This window comes from Alligator mississippiensis, chromosome 4 (genome assembly GCF_030867095.1).
Source record: "Alligator mississippiensis isolate rAllMis1 chromosome 4, rAllMis1, whole genome shotgun sequence".
Lineage (NCBI taxonomy): Eukaryota > Metazoa > Chordata > Crocodylia > Alligatoridae > Alligator > Alligator mississippiensis.
Window position 1 is genome coordinate 149,676,651 of NC_081827.1, and position 26,864 is coordinate 149,703,514.

At 48.4% G+C, this 26,864-nt stretch overlaps 1 protein-coding gene and 1 long non-coding RNA gene across 3 annotated transcripts in view; one reads left to right on the forward strand and one right to left on the reverse strand.

Moving 5' to 3' along the window:
• Positions 1–9,416: 9,416 nt before the first annotated feature.
• LOC132250066 (scavenger receptor cysteine-rich type 1 protein M130-like) overlaps positions 9,417–26,864 on the reverse strand; it is a 339,402-nt gene continuing 321,954 nt past the window's right edge. The window contains 1 exon segment of the mRNA XM_059726230.1: positions 9,417–9,947. Coding sequence (XP_059582213.1) covers positions 9,578–9,947 — 370 coding nt within the window. The 3' untranslated portion in view covers positions 9,417–9,577.
• On the forward strand, positions 15,545–26,788 carry LOC132250267 (uncharacterized). Of its 2 annotated transcripts, none has more exons than XR_009461925.1 (5): positions 15,545–20,854; positions 21,715–21,795; positions 22,617–22,670; positions 22,908–23,093; positions 23,622–26,788. It is a non-coding gene; the product is annotated as an uncharacterized LOC132250267 (long non-coding RNA). The 2 variants fall into 2 exon arrangements; XR_009461924.1 differs by having other exon boundaries at positions 15,549–20,854; positions 22,928–23,093.

The window sequence follows — 26,864 nt, forward strand, 5'->3', positions numbered from 1 at the left end:
AAGCTAATGTAGAGCCCATCCTACTATAGGTAGGGAAAAATAGCCCATGTACCATTTTACAATATATAGGTAAATAATGGGAAGTCAGGGGAAGGGAATGGGGATTTTATCCCTTTCTCCTTGTCTTAGATTATTTGGGTTTTTCTAGATGCTGATCCTAACACTAATGTCTTTGCTTCCTGTAGAAAGAGCTCCTTGTGATAGTATACGCCTATGTAGTGTACACATCAGTAGCAGTCTCAAAACACTGGACTGAATTGTCTCAGAACAAACATCTCTGGCAATCTTTGGCCTGTTGTTGATAATGTTTAATAAAAACTGCAATGTGGGGGAAACCCAAAAGACCAGAAGAATTATACACATTTTCCTATATTCAAAAATGTCAGCTGAGATGATAACGAGCTGACATGGATAAACAGCTGTCATCCTCACCTCAGTTCTGGGTAAAACAATGGAAAATGTACCAAGAAACTTCATCAACACAGGATGAAAAGCCCAGAAGAAAGTTACCTTATTTACTCGAGCAATAACTACACTTTTTTCCCTGACATTTTGCCACCAAAACCTAGAGTGTAGCTATTAAGCACGCCCAGCAGCAAGACAGAGGAAGTATCAATGCTAAACAAGAGGTGTAATTCTGTGTTCAAATATCCATCCGTATGTCCCCCTCCCTACACAGTTTTTTCAGATTAGCCTGAATGTTGAGCGGAGTCAATGTATCGTGTGGCATGATTCCTGCATTTAATGCATTTAGTTGGTCAACCAAACAAACCTTTTCATAGATTTAATAGATTTCATAGAAATTAGGGCAGGAAGGGACCTCAGAAGATCATCGAGTCCAGCCCCCTGCCCCACCAGCAGGAAGTCAGCTTTTAAAAGAAATCTCTCTTTAATTCATTTATTTAAAAGTGTGACTGCAGCCATTATATGTATAATTTATTCTGAGGAAATATTGAGGGGTGCAGCGGGTAGTGCACCAGTAAATACAGCACTGGGGACTAGACTAAATAGCCCAGGTGTCCTCTTCCAGTCTTATGGTCCTCTGTGACACCCTCCCAGTGGCCTTCTGGAAGAGAGGTTGAGAAATGCAAGGTACTGCATGGGTTTGGATTCCACTGTATTTCACGAGTCAGTGGCAAGCTTTCACTGAAGCCCAGGAGTGACAGCTGTCCCAGTACAGGCTACTAGCTGATACCCTGAGGGTGAAGGGGTATGATGTGACAATACAGGGCCTGATCGCTGGAGCACTTGGAGCATGCGACCCAAGCAATGAGAGTGACCTGAGAACCTTCAGAGTATCCTGCCACTGCTTGAAAGTAATCAGGGGAGTCACGGTACCCGATAAAATCTGATGGTCAAGAGACATCTACATTGAACATATCATGGGGCCACTCCCAGTAAGAACACAGGCAGGTGCCCAAGACCACTGGCCAGAAGTCAGACTGAGGGGATGGATTGAAACACCCCTTCACATGCCACCAGCTGACAAGGTTTTTTGATGTCTTTGACTCTTTCTCACCCCTGCAATTGTGTATGACATGCTAATCCTCAGAATGTCTCCTCGCCTTCCAGTTCTGCACTGAGGTGGTTAACATGTGCGGGGTCTCACCGCTCACATGTGCCCGTCTCACTGCTTGTCCTATCACACCCTGGCTAGAGAATTTAACCCCATATGCTCAGGCTAGTGTAGACTGCCTGACTAATGGCTAGTGTAGGCTGCATGACTCTGGCTAACAGAGGCAGCATGTCTTAGGTTGCATGAACATATATCAAATATATACCATGGAGCTAAGATAGGTGGTGTCCTATATTCTCTTGCAACTGTATATGGCCATGTAACTAACTATGATTTTTAACATTAATAAAGTTTTAAACTGGTTCTGGGGTTAATGGGCCACAAAAGGAGCTTGCAGGAGGTGGGCCTGGGGAGAAAGAAGCCTAACAACAGGGAATTGATTGACCCGCAGCAGGGCATGCAAACGGGAGGATGTGTGAACAGCAACAAATAAGCAGCATGAACTCCAGATGAACTTTGCCAGCTTCATATCTTCGGGCAGCTGGAGCACCCAGTCTGGCTTCTACGGCCGATCCTGCTGTGGCTCCTGGTTAGTACTTGTGGCCATAGTGTCAGGCTGAGGTGGGAGAGGATTCTTCACTCACTCAGTTGCTATAGCCTGGATATAATTGGGGTTGGCATGTTTGAATGGTACGTTGTTAACATCCAAGCTACTTGGGCTTTGGCCCCTACTTTGGGAGAATAACTCTGATCCTGGGTTCAGTATCTGTACTTCATTACCTGAACAGCAAGAATTTTACTAGCAGAGGACTTCTAAAAAAAAAGTTTGTGTTTTGACGAAGTTATAAATTTGGCTGATAAATCTAACTGCCCAGATACAATGTACTTAGATGTTTGTATACTGTTTAACTTCAGGGTATATGACATGCTGATTCATAAGCAGCACTATTCTGTATCAGTATATCTTATCAATAAAGCATACATGATATAGATGACAAACTGCATTATCATGAGTTAACAACAGGAGCTGTCAATGAGGCTTCGGGTCAAGACCAAAAAAGAGTGATTTCACTTTTTAATGAGGCTATAAATTTGCCTCAGAAAGTTAAATGCACAGATGCACTGCAAGGTGTTTACATTTAGTAACACATTATATTCCCATAAAAATACAGTATATCACAGCACACCTTACATGAACTGAGAACCTTCTCCTTGACAGATCCCTGGTCTGGATGTCAATGAGGAATTCCCACTAGATGAACGTGTTTCTAATGGGGTTCTGCATGGATTGGTTCTAAACCCAGCACTAATAGATATTCTATTAGTAATCAGAAAGTATTTATGTAATCTTCCCAAATTACATGTGCAGATGACAACAAGACAAGTGAAACAGTAATTATAAGGAGTAAGGAGTCATGGATGCCTTTAACATGGCCAAGGACAAGGGCACAGACCAGGTTCCTGGGCTACAGCACCATGATTACCAACCATAACCACTCACCAGTTCAACTGGGTTTGCTTTCAGGAAAAGACTTCCTTTTGGGAGCTTAAAAGTAGGTGACTGCAGGGACTCAACAGCTTCTTCAAGATAAAATATTATATATGTATCTGTGGGACCACACTATTCACAGAAAAAGATTTTAAATCATCCAAAGCAAAAGGGTCACAGTTTCCCTCCTTCCCTGCAGCCACTGCTTCCCCACCTTTTATTCATCAGGGCTCCTCTATTAACAATTCCCAATGACTTTATGGCCCTTCTGCCCTCCCAGTCTTGGGGGTTTTGCACTCAGGTTAAACACATGGCTTTTTCACCTACGGCATCAGTTATGTACCAATAACTGGATTCTCTGAAGAGAGAAGTAGTTAGCCATATTAATGTCAGTTCAGGCAGAAGGCAGGATAGATTTGTGCCTTATAGATTAACTAAACCAAAGATGCATAAACTTTCATAACCAGCAGCTTATTTCTTCAGATGCTAAGACTGCAGGAAGCAGAGCTTCTACATAGAAAGCAGTGAATAGAAAAAAAGGGAAAGGAATGAGAAGGGAAAAAGAGGGAGCACCGCTGGGAGAGGCAAACTGTATAGGAGAAAGAAAGCAATTACCCCACTGAGGGACATATGTCTTATAAAAGCTAATCCAGGTAATGGGATAAGAATCTGTAGTCTTAGTCAGACCATACTTTACACAGTCCGGTCTGTGGATGATATATTTTTCCACAATTTTCCATTTGAGTTGTTTTTTGGGGTGTTTTTTAAGTTTCATTGTCTAAAAACAGCTACTTTGTGGTCAGAAATGAAATGCCCTGGGAGGTTAAAGTGTTCTGTCGCAGGCTTGTGCATATTTCTGGACCTGATATCAAATCAGTGTTCATTCATACTTTTACGTAGGGTTTGGCCTGTCTATCCAATGTAGACAGCAGATTGGCACCGTTAACAGGAAATAGCATATAGGATGTCGGTAAAGTAGCAGGTGACTGAACCCCAGATGTTATAATTCCTGCTATTTTGTCCAGTGATGGAGTAGTCTGTGTTGCTGAGACGGTACAGTTGGCACCTGGGTCCAAAGTGAGGTCTGGAGCTGTGGTGAGAATAGGAGTTAGGTAGTCTTTTGCTAAAGTGATAGTTTGAAGTTTGGGGAGCTGCTTGTAAGCCAGGACAGGTTTGTCCACTATGGCTACCTTGAGATGACTGTCATTCTCCATAAGGGGAAATGGAGAAGACTGTAGGGGACATCCAAAGAGATTCTGTTGTCCTTTTCTCAGAGCTGGTATTGTAGCAAGTCATAGCAGGATCCGAATCTGGTTCTCTTGATTTGAATGGCTGTGGTTTTAGGATTTTATTGTAAGTGCAGGAATCCCTGTTCTTGATCCTTAAGGTGCACATCCTGGTCGGTGGGATCTGAGCAAATACAGTTGAAGGGTGCTTTGTTTTTCTTTCTTCTACTCACCTTGCCTCTACAAGCAGTGCCCCCCTTCTTTTTCCTCCCCACTTCCCTACCCTTTTTATTTTAAGCACTCTATCCAAAGCCATTGTCTTCTTTCCTGGCCCATACAGGGAACAACTCATAAAAAACAGTATAACAGTAGTGAAAGAAGAACAGTATTGTGTCCCACAATGATCCTTTTAAGACAGATATCTGAGCTTGATCTCCCTATAGGGTAATGCAGGAAAGTGGTCTAATGTGATCTTCAACTGCATGAACAGGCGAGCAGGACCTTGAAGGAGGGAGGTGACTGATGAAACAGGCGCTGAATCCAGTTCTGCTACTTTTTCACATTTTATAAGGGATAAGAAAAAATGGAAAGAGTCAAAAACAGCCACTAATGATGTGAAGCTGGAAATTGTGTTACAGCAAGATCTATAGGGCAGAATCCTATTTCACTTCACATGCCCAAAAGGCACTTTTCCAGCCCTGAATCTGCCATTCCTGGCATTATGCATATTTTCTGATCCTAGGTCACGTGTCGTATGGATGTCACCAGTACCTTGTCCCAATAACTTATCTCTACTCTTCAGGTTCCTCATCCCAGTCTCAGTCCCATTGTTCATCCAGGTCTAACCTGACCTCAAGCTTCCCCATCCACATGCAACCCCCGGTCCCTGCATGCTGCCTTTCTCACTGCAGTCAGATATTATCTCTGATCCTAGACACTAGTTATAGAGCCATAGAAAAGGTGGGCTGGAATGTGTTTCAGGTCACCTAGTCCAACCTCCTGCTCAAACCAGCATCATCCTTATCTAAACCACCCTAGACTTGTCTAACCTGTTGTTGTCTAACTTGTTCTTAAATAATTTTGCAAACAACCATTGCCTTCTTTATATCCTGGCTCATCCAATGTCATCCAACCATTACCACATTTCTTTTTGATCCCCCAAACCAGTCACACTTTCTCTTCCACTGCCAGCTTCCAGTTCTTGTCTCTCCCACCCCAGGTTATTTTTTTCCAGTACATTTCGTCCCTCCCATCAGGTCTTGATACTCTTTCTCCTTTTGATTCAAGTTGCTTCCTCCATGCTACCTCAGCCCAATGAGGCTTGGTGTCACTCTAGATCACAAGCAAGACAAAAAATGCCAGGAGAGTCCTTCTCTTTTTGCCTTACTCATATTCAAATCCATGGCTGATCACCTGAGTAAGGCGTAAGAGCTGCTGGGATTGTTCTAAACAGCTTGTCCAGTTCTCAGGGAATTAAGGATTAAGTATGATGAACTGACTTCACTGTAAGGGCCATGGGAGCCCTCCTCCTCTCCAGGCTGCAGCAGAGCTACGGGGAAGAGCCCTAACTTTATTTCCACTGCAACCTGGCAGATCCTGCCAGGACACACACAAGTTTACTGGATTGTGAAGAGGAGGGGCTACAGCTTTGACATGCCTTGTTTTTTGTACAGCTCTTCATAGCAAGGAAACAAGGGCAGTGTGTCAAAGCCTCCCTCAGCTGGTCCTGTCACAAAAGAAACCAGGATGTGCTGTGGAGCTGTTAGAGCAAATGCAGTTGGAGATGGCACTAACTGGGTTTTATATTACCAGCTTTGCAAATCTTGTGAAGACCTAAGCATACATCTCTTTTATGGTTTACGGTTTGCTACTGAGTTTCTCCTATGAGGCACAGTTCTGGTAAAGTTTCTTGATTATTTTTGCCTCGTGTCACTATATTTTCAGATTGTATCTTATGTGGGAGAGTCCCTTCCCCTTTTAGGTCTTGTCTCTTTAGTATATCAGTGTAATCTGATGTAAGTCATACTACTGTTTCTTTACTGTTTCTTGCATTTTTACATTTCATCTGACTTTTGCTAGCGTGCGTTCTGGAGCTAACTGCAGTTGTGCTGAGGAGCTGTCATCCCTGAAGCCTACAACAAATCCTATCTCTTATGAGTTCTTCTTTCAAATCCCCATAACGGCAGTGTTTAGCAAGAGTGTGAACTGCAGTAACAAGAGATTCAACTGTCTCCCCTCGTTCCTGATGTCTCATGTTAAATTTGGCCTTTTCATACATCGCATTTCTTCTCCCTGTCATATGGGCCTGAAAAAACTTCACTTTTTCATAGTCTTTTCCTCCTCAGTGAGTGGAAGGGCACAGATAACATCATCCACAGCTCTGCCATGGCCAAGATGAGGGCATTTCCATGGTATTTCTGTGCTCTTTCTGCTAAGCCAGAAATCACCTGGAACCACTCAAACCTTCTGATGCAGCAGGGCAGCTGACTGCATTCCCACCATCAACCTTCTCTATCAGAGCATCTGTGTTATGGCTTCCAGGGCTGCACTGGGTTTTCAGCCTGTATGCCCCCTGCTACAGTGCCTACAGTCTCCAACTCCATCTGGTGCAGTCCAGAACCAGGGCTCTCAGATCACGCCCCAGCAGCCAGACATCTAGCAAGGATGTTATGATAAGGAAAAAGACAAGCTGAGGGATGAGATAACATGAGAAAAAGTCAGAGAGCTTTTGATGGGTCTGAATGAATTCAAGTCAGCGTGGCCTGATGAACTTCATCCCAGGGTACTGAAGGAACTGGTAGAAGAGATCTAAGAGCCCTTGCCGCTAATATTTAAAAAAATGGTGGGAGATGGGTGACATAAGGTGGACATCATCTACCTAGACATCAGCAATGCCTTTGATACTGTTTTCCATGAGATCCTCTCAATGAAGTTGAAGGATACTGGCCTAGACCAGGCTACAGTGAGGTGGGTTGGCAGCTGTCTCAGAGGCTGATCCCAGCAAGTTGTAATTGATAGGATGGCCTCATCCTGGAGGGCTGTCTCCAGTGGTGTCCCCCAGGGATCAGTGCTTGGGCCCGTGCTCTTTAACATCTGTATCAATGACTTGAATGAGGGAGTGGAAAGTGTAGTGATTAAGTTTGTGGATGACAACAAGCTGGGTGGGCACATCTGAGGACCGGGTAAGGATCCAGGATGACCTTGACAGGCTGGTCCTATGGGCTGAACACAATTAGATGACGTTCAATAGGGACATGTGCCGTGTCCTTCATCTGGGTAGAAAGGACCTTCACCATAACTATATGATGGATGCTGGTACACTGGCTGACTCTGCATCTGAAAGGGACTTGGGTGTGACAATTGATTAGAAGATGAATATGAGCCAACAGTGCGATGAAGTTGCCAGCAAGGGCAAATAGGACTCTGGCGTGCCTCAGCCGATGTGTTACCAATGGATCCAGAGAGGTGCTTCTCCCCCTCTACTTGGGGTTTGTGAGGCCACAGCTGGAGTACTGTGTCCAGTTCTGGGCACCACACTTCAAGAAGGATGTGGATAAGCTCGAAAGGGTACAGAGAAGGGCCACCCATATGATCAGGGGCCTGCGGGATAGGCCTTATGAGGAGAGACTCTGGGAACAAGGTTTGTTCAGTCTGAGTAAGAGAAGACTGAGAGGTGACTTGATAGTTGCCTACAAGTATGTCAAGGGCAAGCACCAAAATCTAGGGGAGCAACTCTTCAGAAAGGCACCCCTTGGGAGGACAAAGTCCAAAGGGCACAAGCTAGTTGAGGGAAAATTTAGGCTAGACATAAGGAAAAGCTTCTTTTCTATAAGGGTATCTAGAATCTGGAACACGCTCCCAGCAGAGGTGGTACAGTCGCCATCCCTAGAGGTGTTCAAGAGGAGGCTGGACAAGCACCTTGTTGAGCTCATTTGAGGCCAATTACCTCCTACCCATGGCAGGGGACTGGATTTGATGATGTTACAGGTCCCTTCTGGTCCTTTTATTCTATGATTCTATGGGTAAGGTACTAGAGGACTGGGAAAGGGCCAATGTACTGCCTTCTTTAGAAAAGCCAAAAAGGAGTACCTGGGGAACTATAGACCATTTAGCCTCACCTTAATACACAGGAATCATATTACAATGAAAGATAGCCAAGGTTGTTTGGGTAAATCCAATATCTTTTATTAGACCAACTCAATAGTTGGAAAAGTTCTTAGCAAGCTTTCAGGCACAAACACCCTTTGTCAGGCTGAGGAAGCATCTGCAGCTGGTCTGTGCACTTCCTTATAAGGAAGGAGGAACATATTATGGGGAATCCCCTTAGCATGCATCTGGAGAAGCATCTGGCTTAGTTGTTAGAGCATTCTGCTAGGATGCAGACTGAAACCCCCTCTGGGGGGCGAGGGGGACTAAATCCTGGGTCTTTTGCTCCCTGGGCAAGTGTCCTAACTGCTAGGATGCTGAGCTAAATGGTAGGACCCCCACCTCCTCACTTCTCCCAGCTGCATGTTCAGAGTGATCCCTCTGTACCACAGGGGAAGAGAATCCCTAAGAATCTCAGCTATGTAAGTGCCTTTCGGGAACACGGAGGGACAATGGATTTAGCCATGTAAAAGGAAGGGAAAGTGACGCAGGCACCTAACCACTGGAAATCTTAGTGCATATTTTTGTACCATACGTTGTGGTTGCTGTATTACAAAAGAAGGTCTAAAGTTGAGGTGCATCTTATACACCAAAGTCAAGTAATAAAAAAAAGTTTTTTAAACAGTGTAATACAAGTTTATCGCATTTCAATCCAATTTCTGTTTCCATAGTTTCTTTTGTGGGGTTCATCTTAAACACATGTGCATCTTATGTATCAAAAACTATGGTATATTTAAAGCATAAAATTAATTGTTCTTAATTAGGAAAATAATGAATCTATTAATACAATTTAACACTTAAAACTAATAAAATGAATTATTTTTATACAAAAAGGGTGACACGTGACCACAGCACTCCAAGGGGTTGATGGGCCCAGCACCACTACTACTCAGAACAGAGCAGGCAGGAGCTTGGCCAGAGATCCCGCCCACAGGGCCCTGGGCACCACTCCCAGGGCTGGGCTGAGAGTCTCCCTATCAGACTCACATTCATACAGTGAATGATAATCTGGGAAGCATCACATGGCAAAGAACAAACAGCACTGACACACTTAAACAAGGAAAAGTCATCACCACTACTCAACTGGAAATGACAAGAGAGGTCCCCTCAGCACCCAGCAAAGTGAGTGAGAACAATTACAGCTTTGTAATTACAGCTGTTATGGGCCTTGCTGTGATTTCTATGCATTTCTCATTAGAGTCATAGGTCTTTGACACCCCCAGGACCTCTCAGGAGACTTGTCATGACAAATGAGTTGGCTGATTTCCTACCTGAACAGGTCACTCCAGCATCCTCATCATGACTGCAGTTGTTTTCACCCCATCTGCTGTGGCTGCATTCAGAGAGAGCAGATTTGGTACCAATACAATCAGAGTTGTCCAGCCAAATCTGTCCCGAACCTGCTCCAAAATGAGCATTATTATGGGGCATGACAGCAGATCCACATCCTAGCTCCTGACAAACAATGTCAGCATCCAACAGGTCCCATTCATTATGGCACACCGTCCCTCACTCATCCTGGTATTTGATCTCAGCTCTCCCAGCACAGGGGCTGCTTCCATTCACCAACCTCAGGTTGTCAGCACCTGCAAATAGAGATGCAAAGCAGGATTACAGAAAGCACTGAGCCTCAGCAACATTGTTCATCCTCTTCTCTGGCCTAGGCAGTGTCACACAGGGACTCTGGGGTCTGAGCCCTGCTCTGAGCTCAGCCTGGCACCAGGGAAGCAGAGCCAGGGGTCTCCTACCTTTATAGCTCTCTGGGAACCATTTGATACCGAGCACCATCTTAGCCATGTGATTCGTAGCACCAGAAGAAGTCTTGCCTTCCTTCATCAGCCTTCTATCCTCTATCCTTTTCTGTACTGACACACTGAAGAATTGGTCCATCCTGTCCCTCTACCATCAGCCACAGAGTCATAGAGAACTAGGGCTGGAATGGGCCTCCAGAGATAATCCAGTCCAAACCCCTGCCAACCTCCTGGGTGAAGAAACACCAGCCCTTTCTGCCTACAAACTACTGCTCCCTGATCAGAAGCCCTACAGACCTGCTTTGTTTTATCCCTCTCTCCTCTGCCCCAGTCACTGCTTCCCCCAGGCCCTATCCCACCAACTGCACATGTGGAAATGCTTCCCTTAAGGGTCTGTAGAGAGAAGATGGATGTCACTGCAGCCTGGCAGCTTTTGCCTGCTTCTTGGTCCTTGGGCTCGTGCACATGACTTTTGCTCTCTCATTCTCCACCCCCACTTTTGAAGTGGGGCTAGAATGCAAGAGTCCTGGGACAAGACGGAGAGGAAGCAAAAGGAAGAGTGACTCTGGAGGCCACTGAGTACGGTGTTCCCCAAGGAGGAGGAACCTACTTGGTTCTGGACCTTGCTCCACAAGCTGTTTAGGCATTTTACATTAGTTAGTTACAGGGTAAAATGCCTAAACAGCATTGAGAGCAGGGAGAAGAACCTAGAGATGCCTACCTCTCACAGGGGACGGCCCACCGCTGGCCTCTAGAGTCAGGATTGCTGTCACTTTTCGAATTTTAGCCCCATGGCTCCTGCACTCTGTTTCATGTCCAGGAGCTGAACTTTGGGTACTTAAAAAGGTTAAGTGGGCTTTGGTGAATCACTCTCTTGGACATAGGCACCTACATTTCCATTTCAGGGACCTAATTTCCCTCACCGATGTCACCCTTCCAGCACAAGTGGAATTAGAGCTAGAACCTGTGGCATTTTCTGCCCTTCTGGCATTCTGGAGGAAAGTGTCACTGATACGGGCAGCTCTGAACTACCGCTGTATGGGGACAGTAAGACTTCAAGACCCTTCTACCTACCCAGAAAGGAAAGGGTTGGAGGAAGGAAGAGCAAACTCTGCCAAGAGATTTCTGCAACCCAAACACCCTGTATCAGGTCAGCTGAGCTATAAGAAAATCAATGAATCAATCCCTGGCACAAGATCTGCTGAGCTGCTCAAGAGACAGCATCAGATGTCAAGCTTCACATCATGGACTCCATTAAGTGCTAAGGCAGCTCTAGAGATGATCACCTGCTGCTGCAATGGTGGGTTGGGTATTTTGGGGCTTTTTTAAAGGAAACATTTTTGTGTTCCAAGTCAAATCAGCCAATTAAATTCCAAATCCGTGAGTCATTCAAGAACCAAATGTGGCCCTGCTACTGGCAAACATCCTCCACCCCCGCCTGGTGCTTCAGATGCTTCCAAATCCTTTGGCAGGCATCCTATGTGCAGGCCTATGTGTAGCCTGGAAGCTTGGGGCTCAGATGCCCCCGGGTTTGGCTTGGGGTTCGGAAGCTTGGGATTTGGATGCCCCCAAGTTTGGCTTGCCCTTGGCCACGTGGCTGTGGGAGCAAGCTAGGGAGAAGTCTCCCATTTCCATAAAGACAGCATGTAGCTGAGATCGTCCCACTAGAAGCTGGTCAGTGGGAAGCTATGAGGCTCTCTCAGGGAGTCCTGTCTGCAAGCCGACAAAGGTGCAACCCTCCAATACACAGTGCTATTTTAATTACATTACCTCGGTCAGGGTATTTCTCCTGCCACTACTGTGGTCAGGGTATTTCCCCTGCCAGTTAAGTGAACTATTTTGGGACTTTGCCTAGGGTGTGCCAGTGCTCCTGCTGGGACTAAAGGCAGAGGTTCCTGGCTAGAGTGTCTTGCCTCTCGGCTCAGGATCAGACTGATCACCATACTTGGCGATAGGAAGGAGTTTTTTATCCCACAGTCAGATTGACTATAGGGGTTTTGCCTTCCTCTTGAGCATATATTGACAACCTTTCATAGAAGCAGGATGTTAGCTGCCATGCTTCTCCTGCTTTATCTGTGGCAGGTTACAGTGTTAGGTCTGTGGTGTGCCAGGGTTGATGGTAGTCTCATGTAGAGTTTAGAATATGGAGTGTGGATGGTTTGGATCGAGATGATCCTGCCTCAGGCAGTGGGTTATTTTAGATGACCTCTAGAGGTTCCTTCTAGCCCTGCTTCTCTATGATTCTATGATACTTAGGGAATGTGGCCTACATCCCAGATGGCTTCTTGGGTACCAAGAACCACAGGCTGCACACAAGTCCAGTGATGTGACACCTTATCTCTCAGGGTCTGATCCATCCACACAACAGGAAATCTAGGAGCATCCCAGAAAACCCAAGCTCCCACCTCCTGCAGTTTTGAGCTGTATCTATCTTCCATGATATGTGACATCTCTCCTCAAGCTGAGCAACAGCTCCCCCCACAACTCACCTCATTGAATACAAAGGACTGTTGAGTTAGAAGTGACTTCATCTGAGGGACTCAGACTCTGACACTCACTTGTGTGCCACGTGATCAATCTGGGAAGTGCTTTGTTGGTGGGGAAGAGGTGGCAAAAATATCACATGCTGTTTTCAAAATGATGTGTTCAATCTAAACTCAGACATGGGCTCAAAATCTACTTGGATTAGGAACTTTTCACCAAAAGCAAGTTTACTGGCATTGTTCCTGTGAAACATCAAGCCATGTTTTTCTCCTTTAAAGGACTTTGTACTTGTCCTTATTGAATTTCAGATTTCTTTTTGTCCAGCCCACCAATTTGTTAAGGTTTCTCTGAATTTTGTCAAATTTTGTCAAATTCTCTCTTTCTTGGTTGAGCCCTACAATCCAGCATATCTATTACTCTTCTCAGCCTGATGTCATCTGCAAACTTGTTGAGGGTGCACTTGATCCCCTCTTCCATGTCCTTGATGAAGATACTGAAAAAAATGGCCCCAGAACTGGCCCCTGCGGCACTCCACTTGATACCAGCTGCCAATCTGACATTGAGCCATTGACTACTACCATCTGAACCTTATGATTCATCCAGTTTCCTATCCACCTTACAGACCATCATCCAACCCATACTTCCTTATCTTGCTTGCGAGAACGTCGTTGGATCATTGAGATGCGGCCATTCTCAGAAATGATAATTTATAACCTTCCATTCATTTCCTTTGTGGGATCAGCTGCTCAGCTCAACTTGAAACTTTTCCATCGTGATGACACTGAGGGGGATGACAGATATGAGGACAGGAAACTTACACATTGATCCTTGTTACTGGAAGTGGAGCCCTTCTTTCCTTGTTAGCTGCTGCTATAACAAGGGGTGTGATCTCTCACCCTGCCTGCTTTGTGTGCTCTCATACTCAGCCATTCCCTGAGGCCCAGGAAGGGAGGAACCAGCAGTGTGGAAGAGTTCCTATCTTGTCAGCTACACAGCAAATTAATGTCTGATGGAATCGGCAGGTGAATAGCAGCAACAACCGGAAACTTCGGTGCTACCATTCACACAGACCCAAAAAACAGACCAAAGAGCAACCTGCAGCTCCCCAACAGCAGAAAGGGGCACGCATCATGTCCAAGGCCTGGTAGCCATACTTACCAGGTTAGAAACAGATCATGCATTTTTCCTTGGACAAGTTGTGCCTGTGATCATCGTAGAACAGAAACATCTTGGGATTGGCACGTACATGCTTTGCCCCTCTGATAAAGGTTTAGTGAAAGGCTAAATGCACTGCCACTTTCCTGCCATTGATTCAAGGATACATCCTGGAATAACCAGTGAGACACAACTTTGGATATCCTGGGATGAACTCTTAGTACTAATTATCCCATGAACCTTTTAGGATTTATCCTGTCACAGCGGACATGGACATCTGAACAACTAAATGTTGACTCAGGAAAAACAGTTATCCCTGAACCAATGTGATGCCTGTTTGTAGCTCCAGGGACAATGTTTGTAGCTTCAGGGACAATGGATACTGAGCAAGAATGGATACCTGTAATAAGAGAAGTTATTACTAAGGATCCTGGCTTTCTCTGATTAAAAATCACAAATTCTCTGAGAACCCCCCCCCCCCCCCCCCAAAATCAGTGATTAAAATGAAAGGCCACTATATAGATAGATAACAGTTGGACACAATGTTTAATTTATATATTTACAATTTTAAAGCAATTTGGAAGACTACCAGTACCTGAATAACTATAATAAAAGACATTCTAAACACCTATATATTTTGGCATTGCATTTTGGGTTTTTCATCATGAAAAATCAGAGCTTCTGTTGCCCCCCTCACTTACCAGGACGTGGGTCCAGCTGCAGTTGCGTCCTCCACATGGCATGGTGATGCTGAGCAGTCCTGGTATGCCATTGCCCCTCACTCCCAAGCCACAGCCCCCACCAGCCCTGCCAGTGGCCCTCACTCCCTGCCTAATCCGTACTCCTTCCCAGCAGCAGCTCCTCCTGTGCACGAGGACATGGTTGGGGAGGGGTTTAGGGTTTTTTTTTTGGAGGCAGGTATGGGAGTATGAGGGGTTGTGGGTGGCTGCTGGGTTTTTTTGTGGGAGGGCAGGAGGTTGTGAAGGGGTATGGAGGGTGTGGGGGTATGTTTTCAGGAACATCTAGGCACCAGTGGTGTCACCTTGGGACATTCAGAAGCTGCACAAGGCTTTTTGTAAAGAATACATAACGTGGCTGGTGTCCAAGTGCCTGTCAGACAGAGGAAGTTTATCTGGAGCTGCCCTGATGCCATGGGAATGGGGACAGATACATGGCCCCACAATGGCTGTTTGAGCTGCTCCTGGCCTGGTGACTCCAATATGCATGATGGTCCAGGGTCAGCCAGGTGCTGGGGCCCCCTGCTGGAGGAGACTACCATGTCATCCCCTGTTGCCAATACTAGGTCCAGTAAGGCATTCCCCCTAGTGGGACCAGGTACCTCCTGCGTCAGGTGGAGGTCCTGTACACAGGATAGGAACCTGCATGAACAGGGGGAATTTGCTGTCTGCATCTCCCAGTAGATGTCAGGGTAGTTTGGATCCCCCATGACTACCACCTCCCTAGTCGTTATGGTCTCCAAGAGCTGCCTCTGGAGTTCCAAATCCAGTTCTTCCCCTTGGTGTGGGGGTCTGTAGTAGACCCCTACCACCAAATCCCTTTCCCCTTGACCTCCATGTGTCCTAACCCACAATCCTTCTACTTTCTTCTCCTCCAATTCCATTTTGATAAGGGTCAATGTATAACGCTCCTTAACATAGAGTGCAACCCCTCCCTCTCTCCTCCCTACTCTATCCTTTCTATAGAGCTTATAGCCCTCAATGTGTACTGCCCAGTCATGGGTAGAGTCCCAGCAGGTTTCTCTTAACCCCACTAAGTCGTAAGTGTTTTCTGCAAGCAGGAGTGCTAGTTCATCCTGCTTGTTCCTCATGCTCCTAGCATTAGTGTATAGGCACTTGAGCCCTGTGACTAGCACCTTTGTTGCCCCTGGCTCTGATGCCCAATGGACCTTATTGCTTACCTGTTTATTGCTTACCTGTGCTGGTGCTGCTGGACGTCCTATGGATTCCAGGTTCCTGATGTTCTCCTTCTTCTTCCTCTCCGTCCCCTGTCTGAGCTAGTTTAAAGCCTGATGTAGGAGATCAGCCAACCTGTTGGAGAAAAGACTTTTACCTTTTGCTAAGAAGTGAAGTCCATTGCGCGCCAGGAAGTCCCTTGCCAGGAAGTGTGGGTCGTAGTCCTGGAAGCAAAATCCTGCATTATGGCACCAACTCTTGAGCCGCAAGTTGACCTCTCTGATGCAGGCACTGTGATGCCTACTGTGACCTCTGACCGGGAAGATGGACGAGAAGACCACCTGCACCCCCGTTTCCCTAAGCCTGGCCCCCAGAGCCCTGTAGTCACCCATGACATGGTCAGGACTACTCCTGGCTGCATCATTGGTTCCCACATGGATGAGGACCATGGGATAGAAGTCCGAGGGCCGGATCAGGTCAGGAATCCTTGTCGTGACATCCCGGATCTTGGCCCCTGGCAGGCAACACACCTCACATGCCATGGGACCTGGGTGGCAAATGTTTCCCTCTGCTCCTCTCAGTAGGGAGTCGCCCACTACGATGACCCATCTCCTCTTCCTCCGGTAGCTTGTCTGGCCCTCAGCTTGCTCGGGGATGGATTGGGCTGCCTCTCATGTCGTTTTCTCCATCACACTCTCCTCCAGTGCAGTCAGGGCTACGTATCTGTTCTACAACTGCACCAGTGGATCCATTTCAAGGGCGAGCAGCCTGGCCCTGGAGGTGACTGTCGTCCATCCTTCCATATCAGCTTCAGGGCTTCCATGTTTCTTCTCCAGACCAATGTCCAAGTATCTTCTCCAGACCACACTGAATCCATGCTCTAAGCAAACAAAACCCACAGGACTGAGTTGGAGAAGCCCCTTTTCAGCCCCCCTCTATTTCCATCCCTTCTGCCCCACCCCACACCATCATCCACTGCAGCCCCCATTGTGATGTCACTGGTGTCCCTGGAGACGGAGGCACACAAGAGTCCTGTGACCAGCAGAGCTCAGTGCGGATGCAGCAGTGGTCGGAGGTGGAAGCTGCATCTGTGCTCGGTGCTGTTCAGGGTATAGTGGTTTATCCACAGCATCAGGATCCCTGCTGTGCTTCTGTGAGAGTCAGGACCCCAGTTGCAGGGTGTGAATGAAAGGGACCTTCTGGGCTTGGTGGTAGTGGTCACTTCTTCCCCTCCCTGCCCAGCTGCCAAACAATGGCATCAAGAGGAAATATTTTCCATCTCCTGAAGAAGGTAAGAGGAGTTGGTCTCAGGAGGGTGAGATTTGAGTTGGTAAAAAGAAATGGGGATGGATAGGGTTTGTGATGACTTGTGGGGAGAGGAGGGAGTGTGGAGATGGCAGTGGGAGGGCTGTACCTGTTGAGAAGGGAAAGATGGCAGAAGAGCTCGATTGGGGCGGGGGAGGAGGAAGGACAGATGGGAAAGGAATAGGGGGCCTCAAGACAGGATGGTGAGAATGAGCGGCCAGAGCTGGGGCTATATGTGGGGCAGTTTCAGGGTCAGCAGGGACCTCAAGGCATTATCCATTCCATCCACCTGTTTGGAGGCAGGATCAGCGACACCTAGACCACCACACACAAAGGGGTGTGTCACCTGGTCTTAAAACCTGCAGTGATGGTGATTCAACAATCCTCCCTCTTCCAGTCCACAGATATCCTTACAGCTAGAAAGTTCTTCCTAATTTCCAACTTCCTTTAAGATGGTTTGTTTTCATGCTCCTCCAAGGGAACAAAGAATCACGGTCATCTTCAGAAAACTTTTTTTCACACCTTTAAATGCTAGGAACCTATCTCCCCCTCCACCCTAGCCTGCTCAGGGGGGGAATCAGGCTCAGTACTTTCACTCTTTCCATGTCGGTCATGTTTTCCAGCCCCTTCTCATTCATGTTGCTCTCTTCTGAACGTCCTCCAATGTGTCAACTTCTTTCTGAAAGTCTGGGGTCCAGAACAGGACGTGGGGCTCTAGCTGAGGCCTCTCCAGCACTGGGGAGAGTAAAGTTGCTTTTCACAGTCTACAGTGCACCTGTTAGGACAACCTGGAAGAACACCCACCCTTCTTTTTGTTGCTTCACTTACTTTCTGACATAAGGGGGGCCAAGCTCTATTTTGGTTTGGGCCTGAACTAGAAGTAGTGCCCAACCACAGTTCTTGGTTGGCGATAAACTGCTAAAGGGACAAAAGTAGGCCCAGGCCTATTTCACTGGGCCTGCACTGGGCAGCAAAAAGCCAAGCAGACCTACACACCACTGAGGCCTGAATAAGCAACAAGAAGAACCAGAGCTTCATCCTAGCTCAAATCTGACAGCCAAGCATATGGCTGGGGTTCAGCCCCACACCAGTGGGCTGAAATGCAGCAGCTGTTATGGCTGCAGCCTGGTCATGTAATCTCATCTATAGCACCACGCTGAGACACTACAATCCCCAACACACTGACTACCAGGACCCTGTTTCCTGGACAGTCTCCATTAGTCTCCATGATACTCTCTAAGCATCATCCCACTCAAGGCCTGCACAGCTGGTAGCTGCCAAGACCCTGCGCCTGGGCAGCCCGCACTAGGGGAGGATACATCCATGGCATCATCCCGCTCAAGGTCTGTGTGGCCAAAACAGCCAGCAAGACACACAGCTTGGGTTCAGTGACACAACTATGCTAACCCCAAAAGAAGTTGCAGCAGCAACTAAAAGATGCTAGGCTCTCAGCCCTGGCGCACAGCGTGCCAGCAAAACTGCCACGTTTCAACCTTGGCCAGTTTGCCGCAGGGATTGATGTTCCCCACATGACTTCATCCCATGGAAAAAAAACAGAAAACAAAAGGGGAAAGCAGAGGGAGAGAACAGAGGTCTCAAGCTGTGAGACAGACTTTCTCTCCCTGTCCCTGAGGCTTGCCCTGCACATTGCTTCACTGGTAAAGAGCAGGGGTGACCCCCACCCATGGGAATGAGGCTTTTTTGGCTCCCAAATCAGCATTCAGACTTCAGCATCCCAGGAAGAAGAGAGAACAGACCAAGTGGTCGCAACTTTAAATAACTTTTCTGACCTCATCCAGGGCCCCAGCCAAAAAGCAGCCGTATTGGACCACAGTTAATGCTGACCAGTCCATTCGAAGGCGGTCGGCTCTCCAGGATTTGGCCAGAGTCACTCAGCTGGGTTCTAAACAGAACGGGTCAGAGCACGTGCATAGGCACCCTGTGGGTGACACTCCCAAACAGCTAGGAGGCTTTTGTCGGCTGGTTAGAGCTGTAGCGCCGACTGAAATTGTTTCTAGTGATCCCCTTGGTTTAATGGCACAATCTCACCTGAGTTGGTGGAGCAGAGATGGAGCCATTCCTGTGGGAGCAGGTTTTGGAAACTGCTCAGCTAGTTAAAATTCCCCCGAGGGAAACAACCTGGGGAATGTGCTGTGCCCACAGAGGCTTTCCCTAGGAAGGACTGACATCTGGCTGTGCCCGCTCCTTATTGCTGGCCTACTCCTTCTGTCCTTACAGAGCAAACAGTACCCACTGTCTCTGGCTTTGCTTCAGTTTCATTATGTGTGATTTACTTGTGTCCTATGTTTGACTGATGCTTAGTTTTGCTGGAGGCACAAAACCCTTGGAAGACTGTCTGACTACCTGGGTTTCCTTTTCTCAGCCTCTGGCAAAACAAACGCCTGCTTCCAAAGGTGGCCAGGCTGTTCCCTGAACTCCTTGCCAGGTATCCTGGCCTCCCTTTCAGGCGACAGCTGCCTTCTGCTCTCACTTAGTAGGTAGACTCTCTTTCTGCCCGTGGGGACTCCTTGTCTCCAGGCATAAGGAGAATCCATAGTGTGGCAAGCTCTCTTTTTAACTATGCCCCTCCTCCTCTCAGGGTGCAATGCACGGTCCCTTATTTGTAGGCATCATCTGATTTTTTTGCCCCTACCTGGGCTGTTCTCTTTCTTAGCATTTAGACTGGTCTTCTGGGAATGTTTCCTGGAAAGAGAGCTGAGCAGTGGGTGTCTGGGGATATGGAGACCTTGAACTAGAGGAGATGCTACTTCCTCTGAAGGAAATAGTCCCATTTCTGTTCAGTTGTGAAGTGAAATCTCACCCCTGTGAGCATGGCAAGTGTCTGAGGATTTGGTTTTTCAGGCTGAGAGGCTGCCAACCCTCCTCTCCTCTGTGTTCCCAACTTTTTGCTCCTCCATTGTCAGACTGGATCTTTCTCCAGCTCATGTTCATGGCCAGAGAATATGACCGGAAGGGGTGCAGCTTAGAGGTATATAAGCCCAGGGCCTGAGGCAAAAGGGGCAGTCTTGCCCTGCATGCTGGGGGGAAGGAGCTCCTGGGAGAGAGAGGCCTCATGAAACAGCACCATGGACACCCATGCTACCCAGGGGTGCCTCCTGTTTGCATCTTTGAAATCTTTGCTGTTGCGTTGGACACCTTTCTGTCTCACCACTTTGGGACTGAAATGTCTCAAGGTCCAACTAGTAACAGAATATTCATCATGCATCTGGCAGCGTCCACCAGGGCCACCCCGCTGCAGGGGAGCGTGGCAGGGTGGAACAGGTGCTTTGGCACCCTTTAAAAGTGAGCAGCTGGGGCAGTGGGAGACACCAGCACCGGTTAGTTCTTTTCGTCCCCCACCCCATCCTGAAAGGGCTGGTGTGGTCCTAGTGTCTGCCCTCAGGCTAGGCCTGTGTCGCTCCCCAGGCAGATCTCTTGGCACTTAGAAGCCGCACTGCTTCCAGCAAATGAGCCCATTGCACGGAGGTGCTGCTGTTCTGCTGCTGGGACAGCTGCTGCCTGAGCACCCAGTTTCCCGCCAGTTACCATGTGTTTGCGAGCCCCAACCTATGCTGGGAGATGCAGGGCTGGGGCTCCCCTGCCATGCTGGGGACCTGGGCTGAGCTCAGGTGGAGACCAAGGCAGAACCAGAAGGTCACTTGGCCCTAGGCAGAATCTGCAAGCTCCAGGGGTTTTCCTCAGGGAACAGCTGAAGGCCTGGAGGTGGAGGGACCCCTTGTTTGATCAGCAACCACCTTAGCTTGTGGAAAATACCTTTTGCTTATGGCCTTGATCTTTTCAGAGGGCATGGACCAAGGAAGCTGCCATGTCTGGGAAGAAGAGGCCATGCCATGCCAGGGCAGGAAGAGGTGAGTTTCTCTCTCGGCTGTCCACTTGTGCCTTTGAACCCAGGCTAGGATCCCACTAGGCCACTACCCATGGGGACACTTCACACTGCTTGAAGCTAGATTTCCAACATGTGTCCCTAGCAGGCACCGCCTATTAGTGCTGTGGGAACAGAAACTCATGGGACCCACCCTGTCTCCCTGACACGAGTTTCTGATTCTTGGGATGCTTATAGTATCCCAAGTACCAACTTCTAGCCAAAAGGACAGGAGGGACAGATAGAGAAGGTGATGGAAATACAATGTGCCCTCCAATTCCCATATGGCACCATGCCAGTGCTATCACTCACCCTGGCCCCACTGCCAGGGAAGCCAACCTTGTGATGCAAGATCAGACGTTTGGTACTGCTGGAAGCAGAGGTTTGTGCCCCAGCCTCCTCCATACTCATGATGCAGGAACCTTTGTCCATGAATGTCCCTTTGCAGCCTCTTGGCCTTTCTCAGAGGGTCCCACTGAGATCATTCATGTTTTGTACAGACATGTAGAAAACCCCATTCTGCCTAGGGAGTATTGGCCAATGTCTTCAAGCTTGGAACCTGGAAGGTCAGGTGGCAGATCATGGCAGCCTTAATGGGTGGGTGAAACTGCTGAGCAAAAGCAAGGCTTTTGTCAGCTGTTTATCATAGAGTTGGAACAGAAATCCTAAAGCTCCTGTGGAGATGTTCTTCATGCAGTAGCTCCTGTATTTTTCCACCTTTCCCAATTGCATCCCTTGGGAGCAGAGGTGCTGGGTTGGTGCACAGTCTTCTCTTGCCCCGGTCCTAACACAGCAAGCCTCCAAGGCACCTCGGTCCTATCAGTAACATCATGTTAAACTTTCCAGACAGGAAGAACTTGGAGTCCTGGTCAGCTTAGACCCACTGGGAAGGGGAGGATCCAGCATGTCTTGGAGTCATTGCAAAAGGTATCATGTCTATTAGTGGTAACAGCTTTTCCAGTTCTGCACTCCAGCAATGGCTTGTGTGTTAAGGATGTATTCGAAATTGCCCTTTCATGGACTGGGCTGGAATATATTTACATGCCATCTCAGCTTCAAGTGTGATGCAAGGGAATTGAATTAGCTTGATGTCACTCAGATTTTTCTTCCTCTTTATGAAGTCAGGGGAGACAGACAGATGAAGTGTTATGTTTTGGGACATATGCGTCTTGAGGGTGTTATGGCTGGGGACCTTGACTGTGCTGTGCCAATGCTCCTGCTGGGACCAAAACCAGAGGTTCCTGACTAGAGGGTCTTACCCATCTGCCTAGGATCAGACCAATGCCACATTTGGGGTCAGGAAGGAATTTTACCCCATAGTCAGATTGGTATGCTCTGTCGGGGTGGCGGGTTCCTTCCTCTGTACTGGGGAGTGTGGCTTGTATGCAAGATCTCTTGAGAGTATATTGATAATATTTCATAGAAGCAGGACGTTGGCTGCTGTGGTTCCCTTGCTTCACCTGTGACAGGTGAGGGTGTTACGTCTTGTGTCGTGTCAGGGTTGAGGGCAGTCTGATGTAGAGTTTAGATGATGGATTGTACGGGATGGTTTGGATAGGGAGGTTGCTCTCTCAGGCAGGGGTTGGACTGGCTGTGACTTCTGGTGGTCCCTTTTGCCAGCCCCACTTCTCTATGATTTTATGTTTTAAGTTGTTCGTGTGAAGTTACTAGTGAATGTTTCTTTTCACTTTTGAGAACTGAGAGTCCATTGGAAATAATTTGTAATGTTGTCTCTATTTTATTTCCAGATTCCAGGCAAGAACTGTGCAGCTAGGTGCGGCATCCAAAATCTGCTTTCTACGGTTGGTCTCCTCTTAAGTTTCCCAGTATCCCTTTACAGCAAGTGCTTTGTGCAGCCTCTGGCCTGTATAAAGCGTATCTCCAGTAGCTCGTGCACTGGGGGCTTCCAAGCCCTGGAATTATTTACAGTGATGGGAACTTTGTGTAAAGCAGAAGTGGCTGCCTTCACATGAGCTGGCTGAGTTTTGGAGGCAGCTCCATCACCTCTCCCCTCAGACATGTCTTGTGTTACTCATCAGGGATATCTCTTGACAACTAGGAGCCACACAGCTGGGACTCAGGGGAAGTCTTCTTCGCTCTCACTGATGCCGTGTCACGATGCCTTTCGCTGCAGCCACTGAAGATGATTCTACGGCTGTGCTATGGCGGTTCCCACGCCTCTCTGGGAACATGGACTGTGACCCGCGGCCCCCGGCTCCCTCCTGGTAAGATGCGAGAACAGTAGAGCCCCCGTGGCTGCTTGGTGGCAGAGCTCGATAGGGAGAGGGCCTAGGGTTTGGTGCCTGCCTCTTCTTGGCACCATGGGCAATCTTCCTCACTGCATGGGGGCATTGCTTGCCCCTACCCCTGGGGACAGTTCGCATTGCTTGAGACAGGATTTCCAACATATGTCCCAGGCAGGCAGCAGGTGTCAGTGCTGTGGGAACACCAGCACCCTGTGGGGCCCACCCTGTCTCCTTGGTAGAAGTTTCTGACTCTTGTGACTTGGCTGATGTTAGTCAGGACCAACTTCTAGGCAGCTGGGCAGGATGGATGGGTGAAGACAGCTCTGATGGGCTGGTGTCCTGCATGCCAGCAAGGCTGTGCTCAGAGTATTTGCTAAGGGTCCAGACAAGCGATTCCAGCTGCATGGTGGTCTCTGCACACCCCTATACATCACCCTTTGTTTTTTCTCCTTCCTCTGCCACCTGGGAAGTTGCTGGAAGTTCCTCTGTTGCCTTTTTGTATTTCAGGACCTGGTCTGCAGGACATCAAGCATGAAGGAGTGGATGTGGGGACTGTACGATGTAGGGCAGAAAATCAGCACCAGAAAGCTACTCCTTCTGTTCTGCCCCCTCCCTCTCCAGCCCTCACCACCCTCCCTGACTCTCCTTTCCCCCTATATATTATGTTAGGTTAGGTTAAGTTATATTATATTGTTTTATTTCCTATTGTATTGTGTTGAACTGCCTTGTAGTATATATTACTTGCTGGTTATTTATGTGCCTCTGTGCTTCTTTAGACAGATATAGCTATTTGTCATAACCTGCCAATAAAATGCAACTGTGCTGACATCCATCTGGGACAACTGGGTACAAAGCAGCAGTTGTTCCATCCTGCTCCCTCTGTGTTGGGCTGTGTAGTGTGTGCAGATACACTGGACCATCCTGATTCCCCATCCCATCCCAGTGCTGGTGCACAGCTTCTTCAGGCCTTGGCACATTCAGGAAGGCAGGAGGGGAAATACGTTGGGAACAAGCAGACCAGAGGCACAGCCTGTGCGTGGTCATGCAGGGGAGGACGCTGCCCCGCTTTCCTGCTTTGTAGACCTAAAAAGGCCCCTGGTGGGTGCTACCCTGGCATAGTCTGATCTCAGTTCCTGTCCGGATTCAGAAGACTGAGGCATCTGGGAAGCAGGGAACCAGTGCCACCAGCCTGTGAGCTATGCAGTGGGTGTGGGGGTGCGACCACAAAACGACACCCTCTGGAAGACCTGAGAGTGCCTGCAGCAACAAGAGAGGCTAGGCTCCTCTCCTATTCCTGCAGCACCCGCCATACTGTAGTCTCTCTCCCCTGGCTCCCTCTTACCTCTCAGTGCTGGGGCTGAACCCATAGCATAGCAAAGCCAGGTCATACAGCTCTCCCCACTGCACTGTGGAGCTGGCCTGGGAGAGGGCTTCTTTCCTGGCTGATTGCCGCTCCCCTGCAGTGAGTGTCACTGCTCTGGGTGGGCAGACCCCGAAGTGCCTGAAGAGTCCCAAGGAGAGCTGTGCAAACCCTCCTCCACTACGCAGAATTGGAGTGGGTGGATATTGGAGACGTCCTGTGTAGGAGAACATGGCAGGAAATGACAAAGGCAGGTTTTCAGGTTGATGCCCCTGTGATATCACTGTGCATCTGCCATCACCCCACACCCACTGTCCGGCTCACCCCAGCAGGGTGCGGGAGTATCCCTTTGGGGAGTGAACAGCAACACCAGCACCTGCCATAACAGTGGCCATGTGTAGGAAGCTGGCGAGTCCCCGTTTCCTGCCCCCTCACAGTTCAGGCAGGGCCCACAGCTGGCCCAGAATGACTGCATTTCCCCATATTTTAGGAAAGGCCCAATTTAACCACCTTAGCAGCAGCAGGATGTTTGCTGTTGTGGCCCCCCCATAGCCATGAAAACTGCCAGTGTCCACTTCTGTGAGGCATTGCATTGTAAATGAGCTTGTGAAAAAGCCACTGGTTAAAGCAGCTGTAAACTTGGTCAAAACAGAAACTCTGTCAGGGATGGTGGCGCAAAGGTGTTCAAAAAGAAAACAAGCGTGATAAGAAAAGTCTGCCTGGTTGGGGTATTTGTGCCAACAGGGTTTTAGAGAGAGATCCAAGAGTGAAACCTTAGTGATGCAAATAACCTGCAAAGGGGCAGTAGCAGCAGTCATTGTCATGGGGGAAATAACAAGATGAAAATAACAAAAGGCATAAAGAAATGTTGGGCACAAAGGGCAGGTGGACTATTAGACTGCTGCACTACTAGAGTGCCCCCAGAATGGCCCAGCCAGACCCCGGACTGTCAGATCAACAGGGGTAGAGAGGAAGACTTACTTGTGAGGTAGCGAGTGCATTTCTAGGCATGGGAGTATGTGCTGGCTGCTGAGAAAACCTACGTGAGTGGAGTGAAAACTCCTCTCTCTCGAGCTTTCTTTCTCCCAAAGACTCCCTGGGTCCCCAGTCCAAAGTACTGTGGTAACCCCTCTGCTTTAGCTGTGGCTGGTTTGCGTGTTATGTCCGGTGTAGCGTCAGGGTTGACTGTAACGTTGCTAAGAGGCCAGTCAGTGGATGTGCCTGGGATGGGTTGGCCAGGGCTGGTCCTGCCTCAGGCAGGAGTTAGATGTGAGCTCTGGAGGTCCCTCCCAGCCCCACTGCTCTGGGATCCTGTCATCTGACTGGATCAGTGCTCAGCCCTGCTGCCTGGGGCTGTGCCTGGGCTGCCCAGGGGGACTGCAGCATGAGGGGAGCAGCGGGTGCTTAGCACAGCCATTGCTTTTGGGGTAGTCAAGGCCTAAGTGAAACCTGGCTTTTCCTTCCAGTGAGTCCCCAGGAGCTGAGAAGCAGAGATGCGGTCTGTTCTGTTATCAGCATCAAGAAAAGAAGCAGGGCTGAGTGGCGCAGAGCTGTGTCTCGCTGGAGAGGCAGGAGGGGTTTAGCACCATGTTGGGTGAGGTGATGAGCAGGATCAGATGGGTTTTCACAGAAGGGGTTTTGCTCCCCTGGTCTGTGACTTTCTCAGTCAAGTAAGTGTCAGGAGCCACTGGCAGCTCCGTGTGTGCAGAGGTAGCAGGTGTCATAACCCAATGATTTCTAGTGCCTCGGCACATTGGAATTTTCCCGCCACATGGAGCTTTCTTTGCACGGTGGATTTCTCAGCTGTAGAGAGAAAACCCCGGTGCAAAAGAGCTCCCGCCACATGCATCCAAATTACTGTCCCACTATTGGTCTATTCTAAATTATTCCTACGTGGCAGCTAGCAATTGGCTCGCTAGCCGTACAAAAGGCTAGAGCAGTTTCTGCCCAAGTTGGAGGACTCCACAACCATCTCATGGAGAACTCTGAGCGCGCTGTGGAGCCTAGCAAACTCCGCGTGTGTCTTGGAGGAGGACATAGGGGCCTGATCAGCTCTTAGCCACTCCCCGTCATAGTGGAAAATTTGACATACCCCCGTGTGAAGCGCTCGTGGAGTCATGCATCGACGACTCATCTCGGTTCGGTTCGGAAGAGATCTCACTAGCGTCTGTTTGTGTGCAACTGCAACTCAAGCAAGTTTCCTTCCTGCACTGTGACCCTCGGCAGTGCAAGTAAAGCTTTCTTTGTAAAACCAATACGCCTCCGTGCCTAACTCTACTCTGTCATGGAAAAACCCCACCTGACGGTCCGGGCTACTGGCCATAGCCTTAGACCGCCCTTGGTCCCGACAGCAGAGAGACACCAGGCTGCTGGGGGCAGCTCCCATGGCA